A 22,996-nucleotide genomic window follows, 5' to 3' on the forward strand; every position below is an offset into this window, starting at 1 on the left:
GGGAGGGTGGTGCTGCCCATGGCAGGGGGTGGAACGGGATGAGCTTTAAAGTCCATTGGGACCCAGCCATTCTGGGATTCTGTGATGAGTTGAGAGCTCTTGCTTCTTTACAACAACTAAGTGAGATTAAAACTAAATAAAATAGAGTATCTTCCTAACATCCCATCTAAATTGCTCTTCTTTTAGTTTAAAACCATTCCCCTTGTCCTGTCACTATCTGTCCTTGTAAAAGTTGCCCTTCATCTTTTTTATCAGCCCCTTTAGGCCCTGCCAGGGGTTCTGAGCTCTCCCTGGAGCCTTCTCTTGTGCAGCTGAACACCCCCAGCTGTCCCAGGCTGGCTGCAGAGCAGAGGGGCTCCCTCCCTGCAGCATCTCGGGGTCGGTGGCCTCCTCTGGACTGGCTGCAGCAGCTCCAGGTCCTTGTGCTGTTGTTCCCCAGGGCTGGGGCAGCTCTGCAGGTGGGGTCTCACCTGAGTGGGGTAGAGGGGCAGAATCCTCTCCATTGACCTGTTGTCCATATCTAAACTGGCCATTTAAGCGCTTTCCGTAGTCAATGAGGAGACACAAGCACACCCAAGGGCTGATTTGCCTGACTGGATGCCTTAAAAAGCAATGAACTTTTCCAGAGATGTCTGCTCTCCTCTGCTGTTTATAGCATGTGTCTTCTGAACAGCTTTTCTACAGATCTATCACTGAGAGAGCTAACATTCCATCGGAAGAATTCTCGCTTTTGTGCACCACAGTCATGTTCTGAAGGGTCCCAGGGCACATTTCAAGCTGGACTTAATTTTTTATAAATTTCGGATCAGAAAAAGCACAGAATATATCCTTGATTAGATGTATGTGTAATAGTGATATGAGGATAGAGCGTTAATCAGATTTTTTGCCACTTTAAATATACTATGATTTTTTTTTTTTTGAATCTTTCTGTGTAATGTGACGTCCAGAAAATTTAGTTCCCATTATTTGCAGTAAACAAAGCAGAGGCAGGTAAAGTAGTCTGCTGTCTAAACTCTGGAAGGGGAAACTGTGAAGTTGCGATTGTGAACTTTAGGATCTGAGTACTTTTTTTTTTAATGCAATATTTTTTTTGTCAGAAGGTAGTCTGATAGTTTAATGTATTATTTGCAGTTTAGATATTTGAGTGAGTGGACATTGCATTACTATTTTGCATGAAGAACTATCAGTGTAAAACAAAAATAGGGCTTGTAGTTTTCCTTAATCTACATATGGGATGTTCCACTGGTTCCCAGGGAAACCATTAAGGTAGGATTTGAAGAGCACAAATGAAAAAATATGATGAAACAGTGTTGGAGGCAAAATCTCTTATAGAAGCCTCTGAGAGTGAGTGAGTAACCCTAACTGGATTTGAGGTGGAGATTCTCATTAGTGAATGAGGACCTAAGGGTTGAAGCTAAGAGAATGCAGAGTATTAAATGATACACAGAGAAGTAATTTTAGGGATGTGACGTAATGTTTTCAGCCTACATAATACTTTAATCCTCAGACCTACTATTCTAAAACTATCAGCTGGTGTTAATCAGGAATGCTCACAGCAGGGATTGAAATGGCCAGTTCACTCCTTTTATTCCAATCAAATTCTGCTCTCAACCACACTGCTGTCCTGTGTACTTGTGAAGGTAGGATTTGGTACATAATTTGATCTTCTTTTGACTGCAAGCCAAATGAAAAACTGCATTTGACTCACTTGCTGTACAGGCTGGTTAGATTTCCCTCTAGATACTCACTAGCCTGCATAAATCCCACCATTCTATAGGTGATTTAGAATGTGTTTTCAGTGTGTTTTTAAGAGATCTGGACAGAGCTGAGTCATTATTCCTAGCCTTGTCCTGCGCTGGAGCAGTTCCAGAGGATGGGGGATTTTTCAGTCTGGCTGGTTCATGGTTGTGCCTCTGACTCCCAGGTACCCTCTTGTCCTCTTCCGGCTTCTCCCACTGAGTTTTCCTTATGCAGGACAGGAGGGATCATGCTGGGCTTCTGGCTTAGTCCCTCCTGGGGACAGGCAGGAAGGCAGGCAGTGGGACACTTGCTGAGTGACACAATTTTGACATCACTGTCCTTAGGTACAGGGAAGCTACATCTCTTTGCTAACTGAAATGATGCTCACCATCCTTCCTGAATCAGGTGATCTCTTTCCTTGAGGGTGGAAGGAGCTGCCTGAGTATCAAGATAAGCAGAGTCCTTGCCTCTATCAGTAGCTGGGCTCTGCTTTTGCTCATAACAGATGACTGTCCAGACTCTCAGAAAGATCTATTGCCCCCTGACGTGAGGTCAGCTCTTGGGCAGTGCTCACAGTCAGTGGCTGTGCATTGCTGTGTGAGCCCTTTCCGAGCCACACAATGAATTATGTGTCTTATTTTTGCTGGGCAGGAACAAATCATAATAAGTTGTCATAGCCAGGACTGGCCATTGCATAACCACACTAAAGGTCCTTCAGCCCAAAGAGGGACTGAAAGGCTCATAAGCTTGATACCAGTTCTGGATGTTGAAAGTTTGCCCAGCTGGACCTGATGGATCTGGTTCTCTCTTTCACAGGATCCCAGAATCCCAGACCTGATAAGGTTGGAAGGGACCAGAGGGGGTTACATCTGGTGCCACGTCCCTGCTCCAGGAGGGCCATCCCAGAGCACAGGGCACAGGAGTGTGTCCAGAAGGGACTGAAATATCCCCAGGAAGGGAAGCTCCACACCCTCTCTGTTCAGGGCTCTGTCGCTGCCCAGGGAATTCCTGTGCAGGGGAATTCCTGGGCTCAGGCCCTGCCCGGTGCTCTGGTGCCACTGCCGGGCCCCGGAGCAGAGCCTGGGCCCTGCCCTGAGCCCTCCCTGCAGCCAGGGACACCCAGGGCTGAGGGCCCCTCTCAGCTGGGGCTCCTCTCGAGGCTGAGCAGCCCCAGCTCCCTCAGCCTTTCCTCACAGGAGATGCTCCAGTCCTTTCATCATCTGTGTCATCTTCCCTGGGCCTACTCTAGGGGCTCTCTTTGCATGGAAGAAGTGAAGAACACCTCTGTCTGCCTGTTTTCCTTTGCTGGAACATCTCTTTCTGACCCATATTAAAAATCTCTGCTGCACGCTGGCATGCCCTGGACTTCCCAGGGGATGCTGTGCACTTTTCCCTGTGAAGGGATGCTGGGTGGACACGCAGGAGCTGCAGTGCAATAGAGCTTTGCAGTGGGTAAGGCTCATAATCAGTGTTGTTCTAAGGGTTTTCAGTAATGGAATGTCATGGATGAATTTTTCACCCCCTCTAACTAGATGATATTTCATTTTTGATCAGAGATCCTTCCTTTTCAAGAGTTGATTCCTTTCCAATTCACGGTTGAAGGCTTAAAAAATAAAGTTCACATCTCGTTAGCTTATTGTCATGTTGAGAACTCATCCTCTGAAACTCAGAGTCATCATTTTGCCTGAATCCCACATTCTATAATAGGGAAGAGTTTGTGCCCTTCAGAGTGGCCTTAAGTAGCAGTCGCACAAAGAAAGCCATCAGATGCCATTAGCAGCCTTCTGCTGGATTAATGGCCAGCAAATTCTGGTGAAGATGCCTGGAGCTTTCTAGCATCACTGTTGTGACTTTGTACATAATTGCCCACGAGCAGCTATACAACATCCAGCTCTGTTACACAACATCCAGCCCAGCACAGCCCCCGCACCTCCCTCCCCACATGCCCATCCCGAGGGGACACAGCGCAGCAGCAGCTCTCCTGTGCTTAAAATCTTACATCTCTAAGCTGGTCTTGGGCTTTCTGTCCTGGACACTTGTGTGACACTTCTTTGTCCTCCTGCCTACTTGAAGTGGACTGGCTTTGTTGGAGAGCCAGCCCATGGTGTGCAAAAATAGAGAGATGTGGTGCGATGCTCTCCAAAGATTTCAGTGGGGCTTTCTTGAGAATGCCACAAGTCACTTTTTCAGGCCATCACTCTGCAAACACTTTCAGCTGACAGGAAGCAGCTCCACTGCCAGAGTGTCCAGCCTTCTCACCCTTCATCTCCAAATTCCAATGTAACATCCACACACCCTCTCTCCTGTTTTTTGGGTCTGTTTTTGTGTTGGGAAACTGATCCATTGAAAACTAACCTTTAAAATTATTTTCCTGCTGGGTTTACACTAAACTGGATTACCTCTCTGTTAATCATGGAAACCCCATGCAAACACTAATGCTGTACAAGATGAGGAGCAGTGCAATAACAAACACAGGTGGCTGAGAGCAGGACAGGTTTGATTTTTCCATTGATATTCCAGTTTAAGCCAGTATGTAGTGCTTGTAATAATGCAGCTTCATGTTTCCTTCATTAAAAAGCCATTCTGCCCTGGCACACCATGAACTTTTCCATAAAATAATGTAGTCTGGAACAGCTAGTTGGAACTGTTTGAGAAAGTGGTATATATTTTTTTATTATTATTTTTAATTAGTGCCCATTAGACCAGATGCTGCACTTTTATTAAGCAACTGTGCAGATGTACGAGAATCAAAGAAAACCCTATCTGCACCTAAAATATAATATAACGATATAATTTAGTCTCTTCCAGAGTCAGGAGATGCTGTTTTACCCTGGGGTAACTTGCAAGCAAGTGCACAGACCAGGCTGCAGACGCAGAAATTGTGAGGGGAGGAGGAGAGGCCTTTGACAACCTCCCCAAGCTGAGAGGCAAAGGTCAGAGAGGGGAAGGGAGCTACTGTACTTTGGATGTTCGACTTGTCAGGATTTGTTTAGTGAAAAAACCAGCAATATTTCCCAAAGCTCCTCTTCTGGTCTCTGGGCATATCTGTTATTTTCAGAAAATGAACTAAAATAACAAAGAGGGGAAAGTTAACTCCCTAACATCCATCACGGAGAAGGAGTCATGTCCATTTCTGGTTATCACATTCTGACTATGATGGGGGGAAACACCACCCCCCCCAGTCCACCCTGAACAAAGATGTTCCAGTAGCAAGTTTAGAACAGGATGATACCATGGAACCTTTGCAAAACAGGATCTGACCAGCTCCTGGGAATGTCTTACACCCACCTCAGTGCCTCTGATACTGATGTAACTCATCTTTAACCTGAGCAGGATTTTCAGAAGGAAACCCAGATTTTTAACAGTGATAACCTGGTTGGAACCAATGGAAATTCCAATTACCTTCCTCTCTTACCTCTCACCAAGCATCTGTAAAAGAGTGGAGCCCAAGCAAAATGAGTGTGGGGTTTGAGACACCAACAGTTCCACCAGGCCTGAAACAGGAATGGGAGCAGGGAAAACGGGACAACGTCACTTGGAAGGGAGCAGAAACTCACCTGCACTAAAAAATATCTTCTAAAGAGCACAGTCTCTTGTGCTTGCTGCCAATTGTACTTGATTAATCAAGTTTCTGTGGAGGTGTTTTCCTTCGCTCCATTCCTAACAGCATATTTTTCCATAAGTGATCTGAAACTTGTTGCAGATAATTCATTGCCTGTGAGATCATGACTCTTCCAAACCGTTGCAACATTTTGCCCCCAGAAACTAAGAAAATTCTGGTTGAAAAAAACCACATAAATACCTTTCCAAGGCATCAGTCCCACAAAGGTGTTTGTTCTTTTAAAAGTAATCATTGTATCCTCCCCACCAAAAAAGGAGGGGTTGGATTTCAACTGGATTTGCTCCTGTGGAGCTGAAGTTTTCCTGCTGGAGTCTATTAGGTAGTTCCAAACCAGAGAGCATTTCTGTGCCACACACCTGTTCCAAGAGCTCCCCCACCTCGATACAGACAGCTGCAGCAAAAAGCCCCATTCACTCTGGAGAAAACACATTTTATAATAGCATCCCATCCCCCAGCCAGACGGGATCAAGCTGAGGCAGCTGCAGTCCAGGTCCCATGAGAAATACTACAAAAAGTGCAATTAAAATAATTAGTTAATGCCTTTTTATCTGGGATGGTAACAAATAAGGAAAAGAGCTTGAAATAGCTATTCTACTTATCAGTCCAGTATGGTATTGGATGCTTCCCAGGGTTGCTCTAAGCTTTCCCTGGGGTTTTAAAAGCTTGTGGGTGGTGCTTGGCCACTTGCTGGATTAAGGATCTCTATTACTGATGGTAACAGGGGTAGGTTAAAGCCACTTGAGCAATAGATTTTGCTGTGAGAACAAAAAAAAAAGTGAGTCTGAGTTGATAATAAAGTGATTTAGATTCCCATTCCTCCCCTGGAAATCAAGATTGCCTCTCATTGATTTAAGTGTGTACTGGCTCAGGCTCTGATTAAGCAGAATTTGCCTGATGATTCAACTTTATGGGGGATGCACAAACAAAAAATACATGGCCAAATACATCCCTGGCGCAACTCAGTGAAATCTGGCATTTACCCAGTTGTTAGCTGCTTGTTGTTTGAGGGATTCTCTGCTAGCCTTCAAATGGTGCAATAAATGAAGATTTCTTTTGCAGGCATTCTAACTCCTTTTATGGAAGTGTTCAAGGCAAATAAAGTAGTGTACCAGGAACTTTAGCTCCAGCAAACTGTGTTTGTTATTGCCACAGCAGATGATATTTATTCTGCAGCCAAGTGAGATGGCCAAAGGGTGAAATAAACCTAAAAAACAGGGCAGACTCTCTTAATAATCTTTAGATACTCTGATTTCATTCTGTGATTTCATCCAGGGGGCCAGATTACGCAAATATTAGTATTTTTTCATTTTATATTCCTGTCGTCATTCCCTGTCATCCCTGTGGGGTAACCTGGAGGTTGGGCATCTTACTGAAGAACATGAAAATATGGAATAATATTGAATAATAAATGCTTCAGGTCATGCAAGCTGTCCCTGTCTCTCACCTTCTTGGCAGATGAATACAGAATAGCTGAGCTGAGGGAAGTATGAGTGGCTCACACAGTGATTTTGAGGTGTTTGCATGCAGTCTGTGAAGCTGTCAGTGATCTTTGCATGGATCATCAGAGGAGTTCTTGAATCTAAGTATTTTGCCTTGTGACAGGGAGGTCCAAAAGCTACTTTCTGTATAACTGGGCATTTCCTTTTTATAGTTTCAAATTATTTCATTTTCCTTGCTTTTAAAAATCTTCCAGTTCTTGGAGACCTGTTATTTTGAAGTATCTGATTCTCTTACGTTGTCTGGAAATGTAACACCCCCCTTCTCCTCATCCCGGCTAATTTTTTGATATCACTGAGGGGGAAGAAGTACCCAAGGTTTGCTTTGTTTTCCTTTTGTCTGTGAGTGGAGGGTTAACAGCAGAAGTAGGAAGAAGGGTTAGCAAAGGAGAGTGCTAGTCATGTGGACAGAATGCCAGCAGCAAAGCTGGCACATGTTGTTCCATTCGCATGAAGTAAGTTTTATTCATTTGCTGATGATCATCTACAGTAGCTATGGGAGAGAAGCAGGAGAACCAGAGTAAAAGTGGAAATCTGGGTAAAATTCTGCAGCTTTGTCCCCCTTCATGGTAGGTGGCTGCAGGAAATGTGATTTTCAGTGGCATTTGCTGGATTTAAGACTGGCACTTTCAGTGGATTAAATATCAAGGGGAAAACAATCATAGCTCACTTCCTAATGTTATTTACCTGACATCAGCTTGTTTCCTTGCTGTTTTCACACTTGGCCCTCTTGCCATCCCACCTGCAGCTGAAATGGTCATCCAAGGCTCCTGCTATACTCAGGGAAGAAAAAGGTGTTTTTGGGATGTGACGCATTTGACATATGTTTGGGACACTTTGGGATTAAAACAGCTGTTTTTCTCTATGGAGTGTGTTAACTCAGTCTCAGCTGGGTGCCTGGAGGGTTTTGGTGAATGTAGGCACATTCATTGATGGTGGGAGTCAGGTGCATCTCTGTTCAGTGCTATGAACACCAAGATTTCCTGGTTTCCATGGGCTGTGTATGATACTTGCCTATCTTCAGCAGGCATGTCAAGGAGTTGAAGATGGGATTGCATAGGGAAGTGGATCCTGTGCTCAGGATCAGGTGGATCCTACTCTTGCAAGAGCAAGATCTTAGGATCTTAAACTGGCAAAATCATATATTAAAAGGCAGTGGGGTTATTTTTTTGCCTTTAAGCAGTAAGTGGAAATTTGTCCTTGTTCCTTCTGCAGTACACCTGCCAGGCCAGGAAATGCTATGATTGCTGGTTCAGAAATGAGGGAAGAGATGCTGAGGAGGGCAAAGCATCCACCTGCGCTGTATGTGGAGTGTGGGGTGAGCTGACTAAGTGGCAGATGACTCCCCCTCAGCATGCAGATGTCGCAGTTCAAGTGCTGAAAGCAGCCACGCTATCAGAGAAGTCCTGTCCTACCTTGCCAAGCCAGCCTGGAGATCTCAGTACTGTGCTGCAGCTGTGCCTGAAGTCAGGAAGGAAGCCTGGTAAAACGTGGAGCTGAGCCCAAACCTACAGCTAATTAGCAAATGATAGTTAAGGCTGCTGTCCCCACTCCAATGAGGATAAATATGGACTAGATTTTTGGCATGCTGGGGGGAAGTTTGGGGTTTTACATGGAAAAAAAGACTGGATAGTTCCACAAAAGTACAAAAAAAATTAATGATTTTTTAATTGAAACTTTTACATTTAATAATAGTAACCTATTAAAGCCAGTGGGGTATGAAACACTTAGAGCTGTCGTTTGAAATCACCTTGGATGGATATTGAACTATAACTTTTTGCAGCTGTGTAACTTTTCTCTAGTTGCTGGGGAGATAAAACTGTTAACAGGAACACATTAAGTTCTGGAGCACAGATGTGTTGTGATGGGAGAGTGGAGATTGCAAGGACAGGCACTGGATATAGAATGCAGAGTTAATGGCTTTTCTGCTTATTTTAGTGGAAGTGATCTGCTCGTTCCAGGCAGCAGCTGGTTAACTCAAGTCTGGAACTGTGCTCTGTGTAGGGCTGATCAGAGCTTGCAGGGATTTGCCAGGTGTGTGGCCCAGAGCAAGGTGTGTATTCCTGTGCTGACTGTCTTAGCTAAGGTCATGTGTCACAGCACAGTGTTTGTTGTGAAAACACTGATTTTTGCAGTGCCAGCTGGTTCTGCTTCATCAACTGGAAGGAGACGTGCTGAGGGAAAATGGTTTGTCCTTCCTTTGCCCAGAAGGATGCTGAATGTACAGATCTGAACTGCAGCTTCCTTGGATTTCCGAGCCAAACCTGTAGTGGTATCCGAGGTGAGGGGATAGCACCTGAGCATGAGCTGCCAGAGGGGAGCTGATGACCCTGCCATAGCTCTCTCATGTGCTGGAAGGACTTGATTTTCCTATTATTTAGTGTTTGATATGGTGTATTTTTCCGATTGGGAAAGGAAAACAGAAAACCTCTACCTGGAGCAGTATATTGTGAGGGATGGCTCCAAGGAGGAAAAGCAAGAGCAACTAGGAGGCTAGAAATCTGTAAATTAAAAAGGAGTAAGGGACATTCTTCATACACCCTTTCCACTTTGCTTTTAATTCCCTTGCCTGGTAAAGCTTAGAGCAAAAGTTGAATCAGTTTATAATGACAGTGTGCAACAGTTTAGGATATATCCTCCCTAATATCTTTGCCACAGTGGAAAAAAAAAAAAAAAAGAACAACTTATTGTGATTATTGCCCCTCTTATTAAACAAATATTTTGTCTGTGATTCCAGCGGAGGTGAAATCGCAGCATTGTTCTTGTTTGCAGCTGCTTCCATGCACTGCAAGGACCCACAAACACTACTAGTTATGGCTTTTGTTGCCGCATCAGGGAAGAGCTGTCCTCATCAATTAAGCAACTTTTGAACCTCTGAAACCTTCCAAGTGAATCTGACACTGTGGTTCAAATTCTCAAGTGCAGCAAAAGAGAAGTTCTGATTTGGGTGATCCATATATGTGAAAGGGGAACCATGATAACAACACGAAATGCAGATCTAAATGCAGACACAGTATTTAATTTTAACTGTTCATGAAAAGGAGCAGAAAGCTGATGCAGAAATGCCTTCAAGGGTGACTTTTCACTGTTTAATGTCTCAACACACTGAATTACATTTGGAAGTCGTATGCATTGAAGAATACTTTGGCAGACTCTGAGCCCAGACAACCGTGGTTTTACTGTGCTTGAGCCCTAGGTTTATCTTCCTTCTTCACCCAGGTCCAATGCCTTTCTCTCTCACTGCCAGTAGCCCTTTTCTTGCTGCTGTTTGCTCTTGTGAATATTATTTATTATCGATGGAAACTAAAATTGCAGTTTAGAGAATGCTTTACCAAGAGTAATTTGTTCCCAGCAAGACCTTTTAGCTACATGGTAACATGAAAGCATCAAAATGCCAGGAGAACATTATAAAAATAAACTGCCCTGGTGCTAAAATAAGCTTTAATTGATTGAGAATTGCACTGAGCCTGACAATCTGAAACATTTATTATTATTTTTCTTTCAAGCTTCAGCTGCATGTGATTTAGAGTGACTGAATTATAGTTCCCACATACCTTCCTACCCACAGTGCGTGAAAGAAAACCCACACACAAATTTCTTAGCTCCAGAGGAGCTGCTGGATACACCTGGAAGAAAATAAAAAAGCTGATTGAAAGTGAAGTTTAAATAAAGGTGATGCTGATGGGAATGTTCGGGGAAAAAAAACCAAACCCTATTCTGGCTGAATGCCATGCTGTGCTTCCCTCTCCTCATCCCCACTCTTCTGGGGATGTCTCTCCCTGTCAAAGGCATTTCCTTAATATCTGCTTGCAGAGCACTGGATCCTGTAGGACATATGGTGTTGGATGTTAATATTGGCTGGGGTTAAACTACCACTCTGTCTTCCCCGTTTTAGGTTATTAGAGAAAAAAATCACCTCCAACTGACTGTACTCAGCTATTTACATGAATGCATGTTGCAGGGTCTCCAGCAAGAGGTCAACACCACCACCAAAGACCGTGCACAAAAGTGGAAAATTTTCTGACTGATGGATTGACTGATGGTTCTGTTCTAGAGAGAAATATGTGGAATACAGCACTGGAATTAGTTGAAATATATCTAACATCAGTGGGGTCATCATAAATCATAGAATCACAACTTGGGTTGGAAAGGACCTTAAAGACCATCTTGTTTCAACCCCTGCCATGTGCAGGGACACCTTCAACTAGACCAGGCTGAGTTTAAGATCTCACTGTAAATCTCTACTTGAATCATAGCCCTGGACAAGTCATTTGCAGTCAAGAGCCAAACAAGGATTTTCATTTAACTCCCAACATTACGAGAGGAGGAAGATGCTCAAACACCCTTTTGGCTGTGGCTGTCCATCTCCCTGCCCATGCCAGCACTGCCTGTAATGGTGCTGTAAAAGGCCAAGCTTCTGGCAGAGGCCAGGGGTGATCCAGGCCCTGCCTATGGATGGAGTTTCTCCATCTGTGTGGGTGGCACTACCCTTGAGACTCTCAAAGTTGTTTGGCAGCAAAATGGACCATGGTTGTCTGGGTTTAGCACTGGTTTGCAAGCTGAGCTGTTTGCATGCTACCAAACACAGCTTCCAAATTGCAATTCCTGCTATCTGCCAGAGGGAGTAATAAATCCCTCTCTCACCTTTCCTTCTTGCCTGCATAAATTATAAATGCCCATGGCAGGAGCTGACTCAGCTGATGCCTCGTTGCAGTGTCTGACTGTTCCAGGAATGGTCTTTGTTTGTTACCCTAACACAGGAAAGCATGACCCAGGCATTCATGGCAGATCACACATCCAAAGGAGGGAATTTGAAAAGGCCACCAGTTTTATTAATAGCCACCTCTGTGGCCACTTGCAGGTCGGACCAAAGACTGCGCAGGGCTTAAAGGCTGAATCCACGCTTCCCCAGGAGGGGTAGAAAGATGTGCCTGGTCACAGCGCCATAGGGATAGAGGTGTCTGTCTTCCAGGTTCGTTGTCCAGGTTCCAGTGGACATTTCTACAGTGCCAGAAGAGCAAATTTCAATATGCTCCATGAAGAACAGGGATTGTTGAAGACCACAGAAGCCACATGGATTTTTTTTTTTAATTAATAGTTTTTGTCATGGACTGAACTAGTAGTGGACTAGCATGGATTATTAAAAAAAATCATGATATGTTTGAATACATATTGGCTTTGGCTAGAAGAGTAACTTGTGTGAACAGGTAGACTAGCAGTTAGCAGTGTGTGTAGCCAGCTTTGTAATCAGTGCTGTTGGAGGGCATAATGAGGAATGGCTCAATGTCCTGTCTGCTTGAAAGGTCGTATGAACTGAAGCCAATGGTTAATTCAAAAGGAATATACTTCATTCCTTTGAATACAAAATCACTGCAGAACTGAGATTAAAAGTTACCCTTGTAGCTTTTCCTGAATAGTTTTCTATAATAGGTCTCTTTTACACCTTGATTATAAGAATAGCGTAAAAATTTCAAAGTTTTAATTAGCTGATAGTTCTGAGGAAAAGTTTCCTTTTCACATTTGCATCAATTTTGATTAATGCTTCTCACTGACAGAGAAAAACATATTCCAAAATCTGATACACTGTCTCTGTGAATTAATCTAACTTTATATGCCATAGTATGTATTTTTAAAAGTATCTATTAATGTTTTCAGTTATGCTGAAAAAATGTATTGTTAAAATAGTGACATAATTATTAATTATGGTTTTCAGTGTTAGATAATGCGTGATCCTTATTCTGGTCATGGGAAATATTTGCTTATTGTGGTGTTAATATTGGAATATTTTCATCAAAGAGAAGTATCAATCTTTCAACACCCATTAAAATGAGTACCACTGATTCCAGTGCTTTCCAGACTTTCACTGGAAGGTTTTAAATGTGGATTTAGTGAACTAGGTGGGAATTATGACTTGCTTGGGATAGAGCCAGGATCATGTTTCTTCTTTGAGACCAACAGTTGGCCATGGAAAACCTTTGACCCCTCTGTTGTTCTGCCAGCATCTCAGTCCCCTTGATTTGGTGCTAAACCCAGAGCTCCCATGCAGTGCTCCAAACTCAAACTAATATTTTTTACTGGTAATTCCTGTAAATGAATTTTGGTCCTTCTTCTTTTTCCCTGAAGAGAGTCTGGGCTTTCACTGTTCTCAGTTTCTTTCAGGGCTGTGAGCCTGAACAGGACCATAACAATCACACTTAACTTCCTGTATTTTCTAGGAATCTGGAAATGTCACTGGGAAAGCAGGGATGTCCCTAGCACTGAGTTTTGCAGTTTGCTATTCATTTTAGCAGGCTCTGCTATAAGGAACTGTCAACAGTAAATGTACAGCACTGCAGCCACGGCAGCCTCTGCATCAGAGCTTCCTGCCAGAAGACCTTATTCCTTTGAGGAAGACATTATTCCTTTTCCAACAGAGATGGTGTCAGCAGTGTAAAAAAGGGGTATTTTATGCACTGGATTATTTATATTTACATATGGGGCCCTATGTGACCCATAATTAGGAGTAAATTGGTCGTGGTTCAATAGATGATGTAATGTATATCCAGTGTACAGACCATATGTTCTGTTCAGGACATGTCCTCTCATTCAGGTGTCTCCACAGGTAGGAGCCTGGTGCCAATTAGCCACTGTCATCTCCACAAGGCTGAACCCAGCTCAGAAGAAAATAAATGCTCATATCTTAGCTGAATCCTTTCAGCTTCCTTCACTGTCTCAGTTTAAGACATATGGATTTGTGGCAATGATGGGGGACTAGACACTGTGTTAAGCATCAGATTATGCTAATAAATTCATGTTTTATATCTGCAAAAGAATTAATATTGATAAGCATATGTTTATGAGTTTCATATTCAGCAGAACCTTCCAGCCATATACCTATGTGCCAGCTCTTTGCAAAATCAAGGATCTAGCAGTTTACACTAGCATTGTAGAAACTGTAAATAGACATGATTTAATTTTAATTGGGGGGGGGGGGGGAATGAGGTGTAAAAAATGTTCTTCTCACACCTTTTACAGCCCATAGTATTCTGCAATGCTGGCTGTGAAGTTCTTTGGTCTGAACCACAGCCACGAAGATGAGAGTGGCTGAGCAGGCAGGAGGAGAAAGAATCCTGAAGGGGAATGTGAAGCATATCTTGTTTTACCCTGAACCTGTATGATACTGCGGATTTAACATGTTCGGTTATATGTTCCATGATTTAAACAACCAAGAGACAGATCTGCTTTCCCAGACACCAAATGCCCTTGCTTTCAGCTGAAATTAGAATGCGTGATCAGTCAAACACTGATTCAAATGATAGGTTCAGTGAAAGATACTTATAAAAATTCCCAATCAGACCTGCCTATCAAAAGTTAATTTTTTCTTGTTCATTTGCATTAAAAAATAAACTGCAGCTCAGTAGTAAGGGCTGTGTTTTGTCCTTCCAAGACAGAGAGTGAGGTGAGCTTATTCCCTCCACAAGAGAAGTAGAGTCTGACTCCTGCCAGGTTTTCTCCTCTTACCAATTCATCTTTCCTCATGTAGAGCTTCAATAACATGGTCTTGGCCTTTTTGTCCTTGATATTTAATATTAATTTATTCTAAAAAATAAATAAATCCAAATCTGATTCATTGGGCCTTAAGAGCAAATGATGAGCTCCCATTGGAGGGTGTCACTGTAAGGAATATGTTTGTGTTTGTGTTAGAGCACTCACAGAGTCTCGCTGCTCAGGGTGGAGGAGTTTCTTGTGACAGATTATCTCTGGTGATATTTAGCAAGCAGCTCACATGCAACAAATAAAGGCCAGACATGTGTAAGACTGACTGCTTCTGGCAGCTTCATATTAGGATCCATTTTGCCACATTTGCTTTAGACTTTGAAGTCTGTGCTCCACAAAATGATGCAGGAATACCCGTTTGTACTAGTTTGAAAACAAACCAGTGAGAGGCACTAAGTCAGAATAACAATTTAATGGAAATTAAAGAAAAGGGGAAAAAAAAGGTAAAAGAAAACACTGTCAAACTGACAGAGTCAAGGTACAACCTGACACCCTGTTAGGCAGGGTGGTGGTAGCAGTCTGGTAGAAATGGTGGCTGCAGTCCTCTGAAGCAGTGATCCTGTAGTAAAACAGTCTGCTCTTCCTCAGGAAGTCCAATGGTGGCTGTGTAGCTCCTGTCCTCTGGAAATCCAGTGGGAAGCCGGTGTCTCTGGTGTTCAGCCTCAGATTATATCCACGATGGGATGCTTGGTTCCTCCCTCTGGGTGGAGCATCTCACAATGGGGTAACGAGTCATGAGGCAAAGTGTTGATTAGGCTCATTAACAGAAGATAGTCCGGAGGGAGTTATCTCTGAGTCAGGCGGCAGGACAATGATGGGCAATTAACAGAAAGATAGTCTGGGGGGAGGAGGCAAGGAAACACTGCCCCACCTGATTTCAACGGCTGATGGGGATGGTAATAGAATACACTGCAACCCAGGACACCGTTCTGAGCTTGTGTCTATCCTGCTGGACATGTTATAAAAGCAGGTGGATGCAGCACTTGGGGACATGGACTAGTGGTGGACCTGTTGGTGCTGGGGGAATGGTTGGGCTCAATGGTCTTAGAGGGCTTTTCCAATCCTTCTCAGGCTCTCAGGAGGGGATCTGTTGATGTCTGTTGCTTGTTTAAGTGCAGGGTGTAAAATTATTTTTAAAAAAATATTTTTTTTTTCTCTGCAGAGGCCTGATGCTTTCAAGGAGGCCTGTAGTTTACAAGTGGAACTCTCAAAGGGCCCCGGGAATGAGTGCTGACACTGCTCATTCATCCCTTCTGCTGTACTCTAAGGCAGTTTCACTCACAATAAATGTTGCAGGCACTTGAGCATCCTGTGAAAATTTGTCAATAGACATCCTATTTATCTGTGCCTGCAAGGAGCTGGTCTGCTTCCAGTTCTGCAGTGGTGTTGCACTGGGCTGAGGGCAGCAAACAGATTTCTTTGGCATGTGACGTCAGGAATGATGCCTGTGCAAGATCTGGCACAGAAAACCTTTCCTGTTTTTTATAGATACCTTTGTACTTTGCTTTTCGTGTCTGCAGCTCTTCTGCTCATAGGTCTCTCAGGTGCTGTATCTTCTGGCCAGTCCTGATATAGCAGAGAATGATGAGAGGACACAGAAAATCAAAGCCTGACAGGATACATGGGCTGTTTGCTGCAGCTCAGGCTGACCATCACTCCACGAGAAAGAGCATCTGCTAGGCTCAGGAATTTGGTGCATTACAGCAGACATCTCTAGAAAAAAAATCCCTTTGAATGGAGGGGAGTAAAAGTAGAAATGTTGAAAGTGTTTTCACCAAAACCTAGGTGATACAAGAATCTGAAAAATCAGTGTCACACTGATAGAAAGTCACAGGAAGCCAAATTCTACTCTCTGATACTTTGCTGTTATTGTAAAATAACTCCCAGAGCAGCTGAGGCAAATTTCTCAGAGTTTTCAAAGCTATCAGTAGAAACCAAACAATTCAAAGCATCAAGTAAATTTTCACTCACATTGAACTTATTAGCCTTGACTCATGTCCTGCATACAAATCTGCCTGTGTACTATCTTATGGGGTCTCAGCCTGGGAATTTTGATGGCCATACAGATTTTCCTTTTCCTGAGAGGATTTATGATTAGATCCATCTAAATGGTACAGTTCCTATAGGAAAACAGTCTCATTATGATGTGAGCTTACATGAACTGATCATTAAAAGAAACGTATTTGGCCCTAGAGCTGATGACTTTGACATAGGGAATCAAACTACTTTTAGTGTTTAACTTGCAGTCCCCTCGTATGTGTATTATTCCCAGTACAGTATAAATGCATCCCACTGAGTTATTTTTCTAACCTAAATAGTGGTTTTCTTTTCTTGGCTCTGGAGGACCCTGAACCACATGGTTCAAAGAGTGTTTCCCAGGAAGTATCAGTAGAAGCCCTCTGCTTCTACTTTTCCCTGGATAATCTTTGATCTGACCCGGGGTCCCCACTCTATTTATATGCAAGGTGATAATGAAAGCATTCATCATGGTTCAGAAATAGGGGTGTGGGAGGCTGTGAGAGGCACTGGGGCAGGTCATATCAGGGGCTGAATCCCTCTACCTTCTCTGCAAAGTCAGGTGTGCCTAAAGTGCTGGTCTCCAGCCTGCGGGAGTTCAGGGTGACCAGCTTCCTACCTTAAACACTTGTGTGACTTTTGTTGCTTAAAATTAGGAAAGGCAAAGCCTGTTTTAGCCATTGTGTTTCTTGCCTAAATTTGTGTAGGTCATGCTGAGGACTAGCCTTGTTTTCAAGCACTGTGTTGAAAGCATTGCACAAGGTTACCTTTGGCCATTCTTCATGTGAAGCACCAGTTACAGCTGAAACGAAGTCCATGAACACTCCCCGTTTGCTGCTCCACACAGCTGGGCTGCTGGCACACTAGAACATTTTGCATACGCTGATTTAACTGTTGGAAGATCTATTCACACAAAAATCTTCCTATTCTTTTAGACAAAGGATTTTTTTCCCCCCTCATTTTGTTGTCAAGATCCTTTTCCCATCTGTTATTGGGTCAAGACAACCTCCTAGTATGGATGTTTCATTGGATGTTCCAAGCTTTCATTGGAACTTGTTTTATGGTCAGGGCAGATTTTGCTCGCAGTGAAATCGGTGACAAAACTCCCCATGAGCTGAATTGAGCCTCTCCTGACAATGGGGGATTTTTAGAGGAGTTACGATGGCTGTGAACAAGATCTTGTTGCTCTGCCTTTTCAAAAGAGAGCTGTGTCTAGTGGAGGAACAATCAGAATATTTGTCTCTTTAAATGAATGGTTCTTAGAGCTTGCACTGAGAGGCAGGCTCCCTCTCTGCGGCTGTGAGGCTACTCAGAGCCTCCAATAAATCAGCATGCAGGCATTGAGAGCTCTGTCCTTGAAGGGATGCACAGTGACCTTGCTTATGCTTACTCTGGAGGAATAGGGGAAACAGAGGAGCCCAAATAGTGAGCGGTGTGTGACTGAAGGCTCTGCATTCTGCATGCAAATACCACAGCACCGGAGCCACGGCACGGACGGCGCGCTGCTACACAGAATGCTGCTTTCCTGCTAGCCTGACCAGCCTGACTGCTGCCACTGCTGCTGTGTTTCTTTTCATTTTTTTTTTCCTGCAGGGTTCTGAATGAAATCCTCATGATTGTTACATGCTTGTTCAATAATAGCATGCCCCAGTCACGTCTCCTTGCGAGAACATTTTGCTGGAATCACTGAGCAGAAGCAGAGAAGAGCTGACGACTATGTGCTTCCAACGCAGGTTACCGGAGCCCCGTGTTTGCCATTGGCTGCAGTTTTCTGGTTTGTGAGCAGCTTCCCCCATCTGGAATATGAAAATGGGATTGAAGTAGATAATTGCTAGCAGCGGGTTTTCAAGAGAGGCTTAGAGGGAACAGAATGCCTCTCACACAGCACAGGCTGTCTGTGCTGAGAGAGCTCTGAGAGATGATTTTAGATGTTACCCACGTCTAAATCTCCTGGAAACTTTACCATGGAAGCAAGCCATTGCGCACAGTCCTGGAGCTAACATCCAAAAGGGGCAAGGAAGGGGCAGCAGGGCCAAACAATGGGATACCTTGTCCTTGGATTGCTCACAGAAAAGCCAGCAGGCATTCCCCTCTGCTCCCCAGCAGAAAGGGCATGAAGGTGGCGATGAACTGAATTTTACCCAGTGAAGCTTCAGTGGCTTTTAAGAACGATGGGATACACTGACCCTTCGTCAAGCCGTGATTTGCTGGGAAACAGAACTTTGTTCTTCATCTTCATCTGCGCCTTTGCTGTGGTCACCTTGCTGCAGCAGATCCTCTATGGGAGAAACTATCTCAAGAGGTAAGGGGGGATTGGAGGGAATAGGAAAAGTTGTCTGATTGGACTGAGGGGAGATGGGGCTCCAGGCAAAGCATTGTAACAGTTCAGACCACTTCTCAGTGTTCAGCTAATGACAATAATATCTTGTAAGTCTGGGAAGGTGCATCCAGCATCTGTAATATCTGTTGGATTACGAATGCAGGAGAATGTTAGGCAGAATGTTTTGTGAGTTTCCTGGATTATGTTTTAATCCTCAACTGTCACAAAAATATAGGGTTTTATTCAACTTAAACAGACTTGTACCACCTGACTATTTGCCCCTGATCAAACCCTGCCTTACAGGCTTCCCACTCTGTGTAAGTTCAGGCTGAAATGGCTCAAGAGGTTGAATTAAGGTAGCACGTTCATTGCTGAAAATTCAATGTCTTTAGAAACAAACATGCAAACGCAGTTCCTAAAATCAATATTGGTGGTCCAAATAACCAAGAGAGCCCTTCATGTTTTCACTGCTGTGTTCTTATGAATTGCTGCTGAGACTGCTTCACTGTAGAACACATCAGTCTTTGACCTGAAAATGCTCTTTTCACAGCAAACACTGGTGAGGATCTATAAGTGTTTAACCTAGACCCATCCAGAGTTTATTTTACTTAAACCTAGTTTGAGAAGTTACAGCTTGCATGACTTTATGAAGAGGAGTGTTTTCCTTACATGCTTTGAGGTAAGTGTTTCAGCTGTGTAGGCAGCTGCTGTGGAATTTTTTACTGGAGTTCAGCTGCATTCTGCCAGGAAAGATCAATGGTTTGGTTCTTGCCTTGCCTGCAACTCATGTAGTTGTTTGCCTGGTGCCAAGAGCAAGCAAAATGCTGGCAAATCAGCAAACGTTTCTCTCTGGGAGGGAAAAGCAAGCATGATGTTAATATGTATAGACAGGGGTGTTGTTTAGCCGCAGAGCAATCTGTGAGACTTGTGTAGCACAAGGCCTTGTCTGGGGGACTCTGTTTGACTTTTGGGCACCCCAGCTCCAGAAAGATGTGACTTCCTCAGCTGGAAGGAGTAAGGGTGAGCAGAGGTGTAGAAAACATGGGGTTTTTTGGCTTGGAGATAATTGAGGGGAAAAAGGGTAACTGGCTTGAAATACCCAAATTAAATCTTACCTGAAGAAAGCAATAAATACATCTCTGTAAAAACTCACAAGGTGTTAAAATGTTGTAGGAGGAAAGACTTGGATTTAACCACAACGGGTAACTTCTAAAGAAAATGGTTCCCTGAGAAGGTATAAAATCTCCATATTTGGAGGGCTTCAGGAACCTGGTGGGTAGACCAGGGTAGTACTAAGCTTCCTCGGTGTTAAGAATATGACTTCATGGCCATGTCGAGATCTCATCTTGCCTTATTTCTCAGTTTTTCCCATTTGTCCTGGAGGCCTGGCAGCCCTACCCATCCTTGCCTTTCCAACTCAAAATGACTGGAACATGATTAGAGAGAGGAAAAATAAATCCCAAGTACAAACTGAAATGAAAAATGGCAGAGTAAAGATAAAATGATGAGAAGATGCAAACAAAAACTCTTCCACTGAGTGATCTCTGCCTCTGTCCTGCCTCATGTCCTGGGAGCCTCTCCTGTCTTCATCAGGGAATGAAAAAAGGCTGATGATGTCCAATTCCCAGGACGGCAAGGAGAAAGTCTGTTTCTGAACCCTCTGCCATCAAAGAATCTCAAGTAGGGAGATGAGCAAGTATTTTGTCACTTGGACTGGAAAAAAATTTTTTTTTTTTTTTTAATTCCAGGTTCCAATTATTTGTTTCTTTTCCTTTTTTTTTTTTTAAGTAATCATGTGAAAAGAGTCTCATAGAGGCCTTTCCCAACTCAGTGCAGGGAAAATAAAAAGCACCTCAGCTCCTTTCTGCTGGGAATTGGCAGTTCCCATCCTCCATGGAAATAAAAATGCAGGATGTGGCAGTCTTGGGCTGTAAGTTTTTGGTGACAGAAAGGTGATTTGAGCAGCGGCCTGCATTTTTACCATAATATTATGATGAAGGTACTTTTTTTCCAGCTTTCCTTTCCCTCCCTCCCTCTTAATGCCCTGCAGTACCTTGTGGTGAGCATTCCAGGGCAGTCTGATTGCCAGTGAGCTCCATGCAGGGGCAGCTGTAACCTTTAATTACACTTGGATTTCACAAACCTCCGGTCTTAAGCCCCCTGCTAGAAGCTGATTCTGGCTACGAGGCTCCTTGGACATGTTATAACTTGTACCTGGTGGCTTTGGAGAGGCTCCTTAGAGAGGGGAAGTGGGATATTTATAGCCTTGGTGCCACTTGCCAAGCTGTAGCTTGGGGATGCTGCCTGAACCCGCAGCCATTTACTCGTTCGGATTCCATGTGCTGCTTGTTTGATGACAGCCTTTGCCTGCATCCCAACACCTGCAACAATAGCAGGCCCCATGGCCTCTTCCCAAGGCAGCAGGAAGAAATTCCCATGTGTGTTTGGAGAAACCTGAAAATTGCCCTAAAGTACTATTTCAGTAAATGTACAGTGCTTTTAAGTCTAAATATAACACCAGGGTAGCTCTTTTCTCTGCAAGAAGATGGTGGATATGGGTAAAGGCCAGCAAGGCAGGGAAATGTGACCTAAAACAAACAGCTTGGGCACAATGCCAGCAACAGTATAGACTCAGGACTGGTCCCAAAAAGCAGAGTCGAGAAAGCCACTCTTTTCTGGGAGGAAGATGGAAAAGTTTGCTGCATGGCTGTAAGCTGTGCCATGCCACTTGCCCTTACAAGCAGGGAATGGGCTGGTTTGATGGCCATAAAATCCCACCTGAGGCTGTCCATGGAGGGTGCCATGGAGGCTTGGGGTCGTGCACTTGCCCACAGCCGTGTTCCCAGAGCATCTGTGGGGGTGGCAGGACTGTGGACAGGAAAGGACACTCCAGGAAATAAACTCTGCTCAGTGAAATTTGACAAGGGGCCCAGCCTCTGGTCAAAATCCTCTCTTTCCCATTATGAGATATTAATGGGCTCCTGGCATTGCTGGAAGAAGGGGACACAGTGCAGTGATTGAATTTCTAGGCATTCACACATTTTTCACCCACCGTGTAATGTTCTCCACTCCTTCCTTTGCAGTTTTATACCGTGTCATTGGAAAGCAGAATCGTGCCCACCTTTCTTTTTGCCCTTTTTCAGTTTTCTCCCAAGTGGGGTGGATGTGGGTGCTCTCACCCAGGCCAATGCCTCATCCCTGTAGTTGCAGGTGAAGTCCTAACAGGAGAGTCAAACTGCGAGCTGGAGAAATGACATCGGGAAGCTCTGGTCTCTGTAGCTTCTGATCCCAAGTAAAAAGGATGATGAAATGAGATATAGTTAAGCGACTTTAATACGGATCTCTGGGGTAATTATTTTTATTTTAGGATTAATGTGATGATTAAAAATCCACTGCATTGATCTGCTAAAGTAGGTTAAATGCTGTGGACTTCTGCTTAAATCCAGAGCTGCCACTTGCTTTTGTATTGACTCATTTTCCAATGCTCGCCTTTCAGCTGAATTTTCTTTTGAATCAGATGTTCATATGAGGGCTGGCCTTTTTTTGTCAGCTCTCGTTTGGCCAGCAGGGAATAATCCTGGATTACATCAGGAAACTGCCACTACGGTAAAAAAATGTTGAAATCTGTCTTCATCTCCCAACCTGTAGCATGGGAGAGATCAATAGGACAGTCCTTCCCTTTGGCAAGGGAAAAATATCAGAGCAATACTTTGCTATAAACCAATATTCTGGCAGGAAATTCACTAAATTCTGGGTGTTCTAACAGACTGACTTCTGCACAGGGAGAGTGTCAGCTGAAAAAGGGAATCTGCACCTTTAAAACTTCTTTTTTTTTTTTTCAGCTGAGTGAGGAGAGCGCATTTCCAAATCTATTAAAGACTCTAAGCAAATATTACCCCAGGGCCTGCCAGGGGGCAAATAAAAGATCTCAAAGAATCACACAGCAAGAGTCAGCAAACCTTCCCATGCAGGGAGCCTGCATTATTTGAAAGCTTTACACCTTCTAAATGAGAATAAAACATCACTCTTATGTATGTGTGCCCTCTAATAACAGACTCTCATGACTTGAGGTAAACCCACAATTTTTGGATATCTGAGGCAGCTTTTATTCAACAGTTGCAAATCTATTCCCGGGCATCTTTTCCTCTTTCCTTACCATGTAAGATAATTTGTGATCACTTTCTGTACTGCATGGACAAATAAGGAATAAACCCAGAGAAAATAAACCTGAACAACATGTTTGAGAGATGATTTAGTCTGTACTTC

At 43.7% G+C, this 22,996-nt stretch overlaps 1 protein-coding gene across 6 annotated transcripts in view; it reads left to right on the plus strand.

The window, feature by feature from the left end:
* The window catches only part of ST8SIA5 (ST8 alpha-N-acetyl-neuraminide alpha-2,8-sialyltransferase 5), a 69,410-nt gene that overhangs the window by 4,690 nt on the left and 41,724 nt on the right, over window positions 1–22,996 (plus strand). Inside the window, exons 1-2 of one of the 6 annotated variants that reach the window (XM_017743697.1) lie at window positions 1,622–1,640; window positions 18,004–18,712. The exons of 2 other annotated variants lie outside the window; for them this stretch is intronic. In XM_017743697.1, the coding sequence (XP_017599186.1) occupies window positions 18,582–18,712 (131 nt within the window). In that variant the 5' untranslated portion in view covers window positions 1,622–1,640; window positions 18,004–18,581. Of the gene's footprint in view, window positions 1–1,621; window positions 1,641–17,002; window positions 18,713–22,996 lie in introns of those variants that run through there. 3 more of the 6 variants (XM_008640929.2, XM_008640930.2, XM_017743698.1) reach the window with 3 other exon arrangements.

This window comes from Corvus brachyrhynchos, unplaced genomic scaffold, assembly GCF_000691975.1.
Source record: "Corvus brachyrhynchos isolate BGI_N302 unplaced genomic scaffold, ASM69197v1 scaffold8, whole genome shotgun sequence".
NCBI classification, from domain to species: Eukaryota; Metazoa; Chordata; class Aves; order Passeriformes; family Corvidae; genus Corvus; species Corvus brachyrhynchos.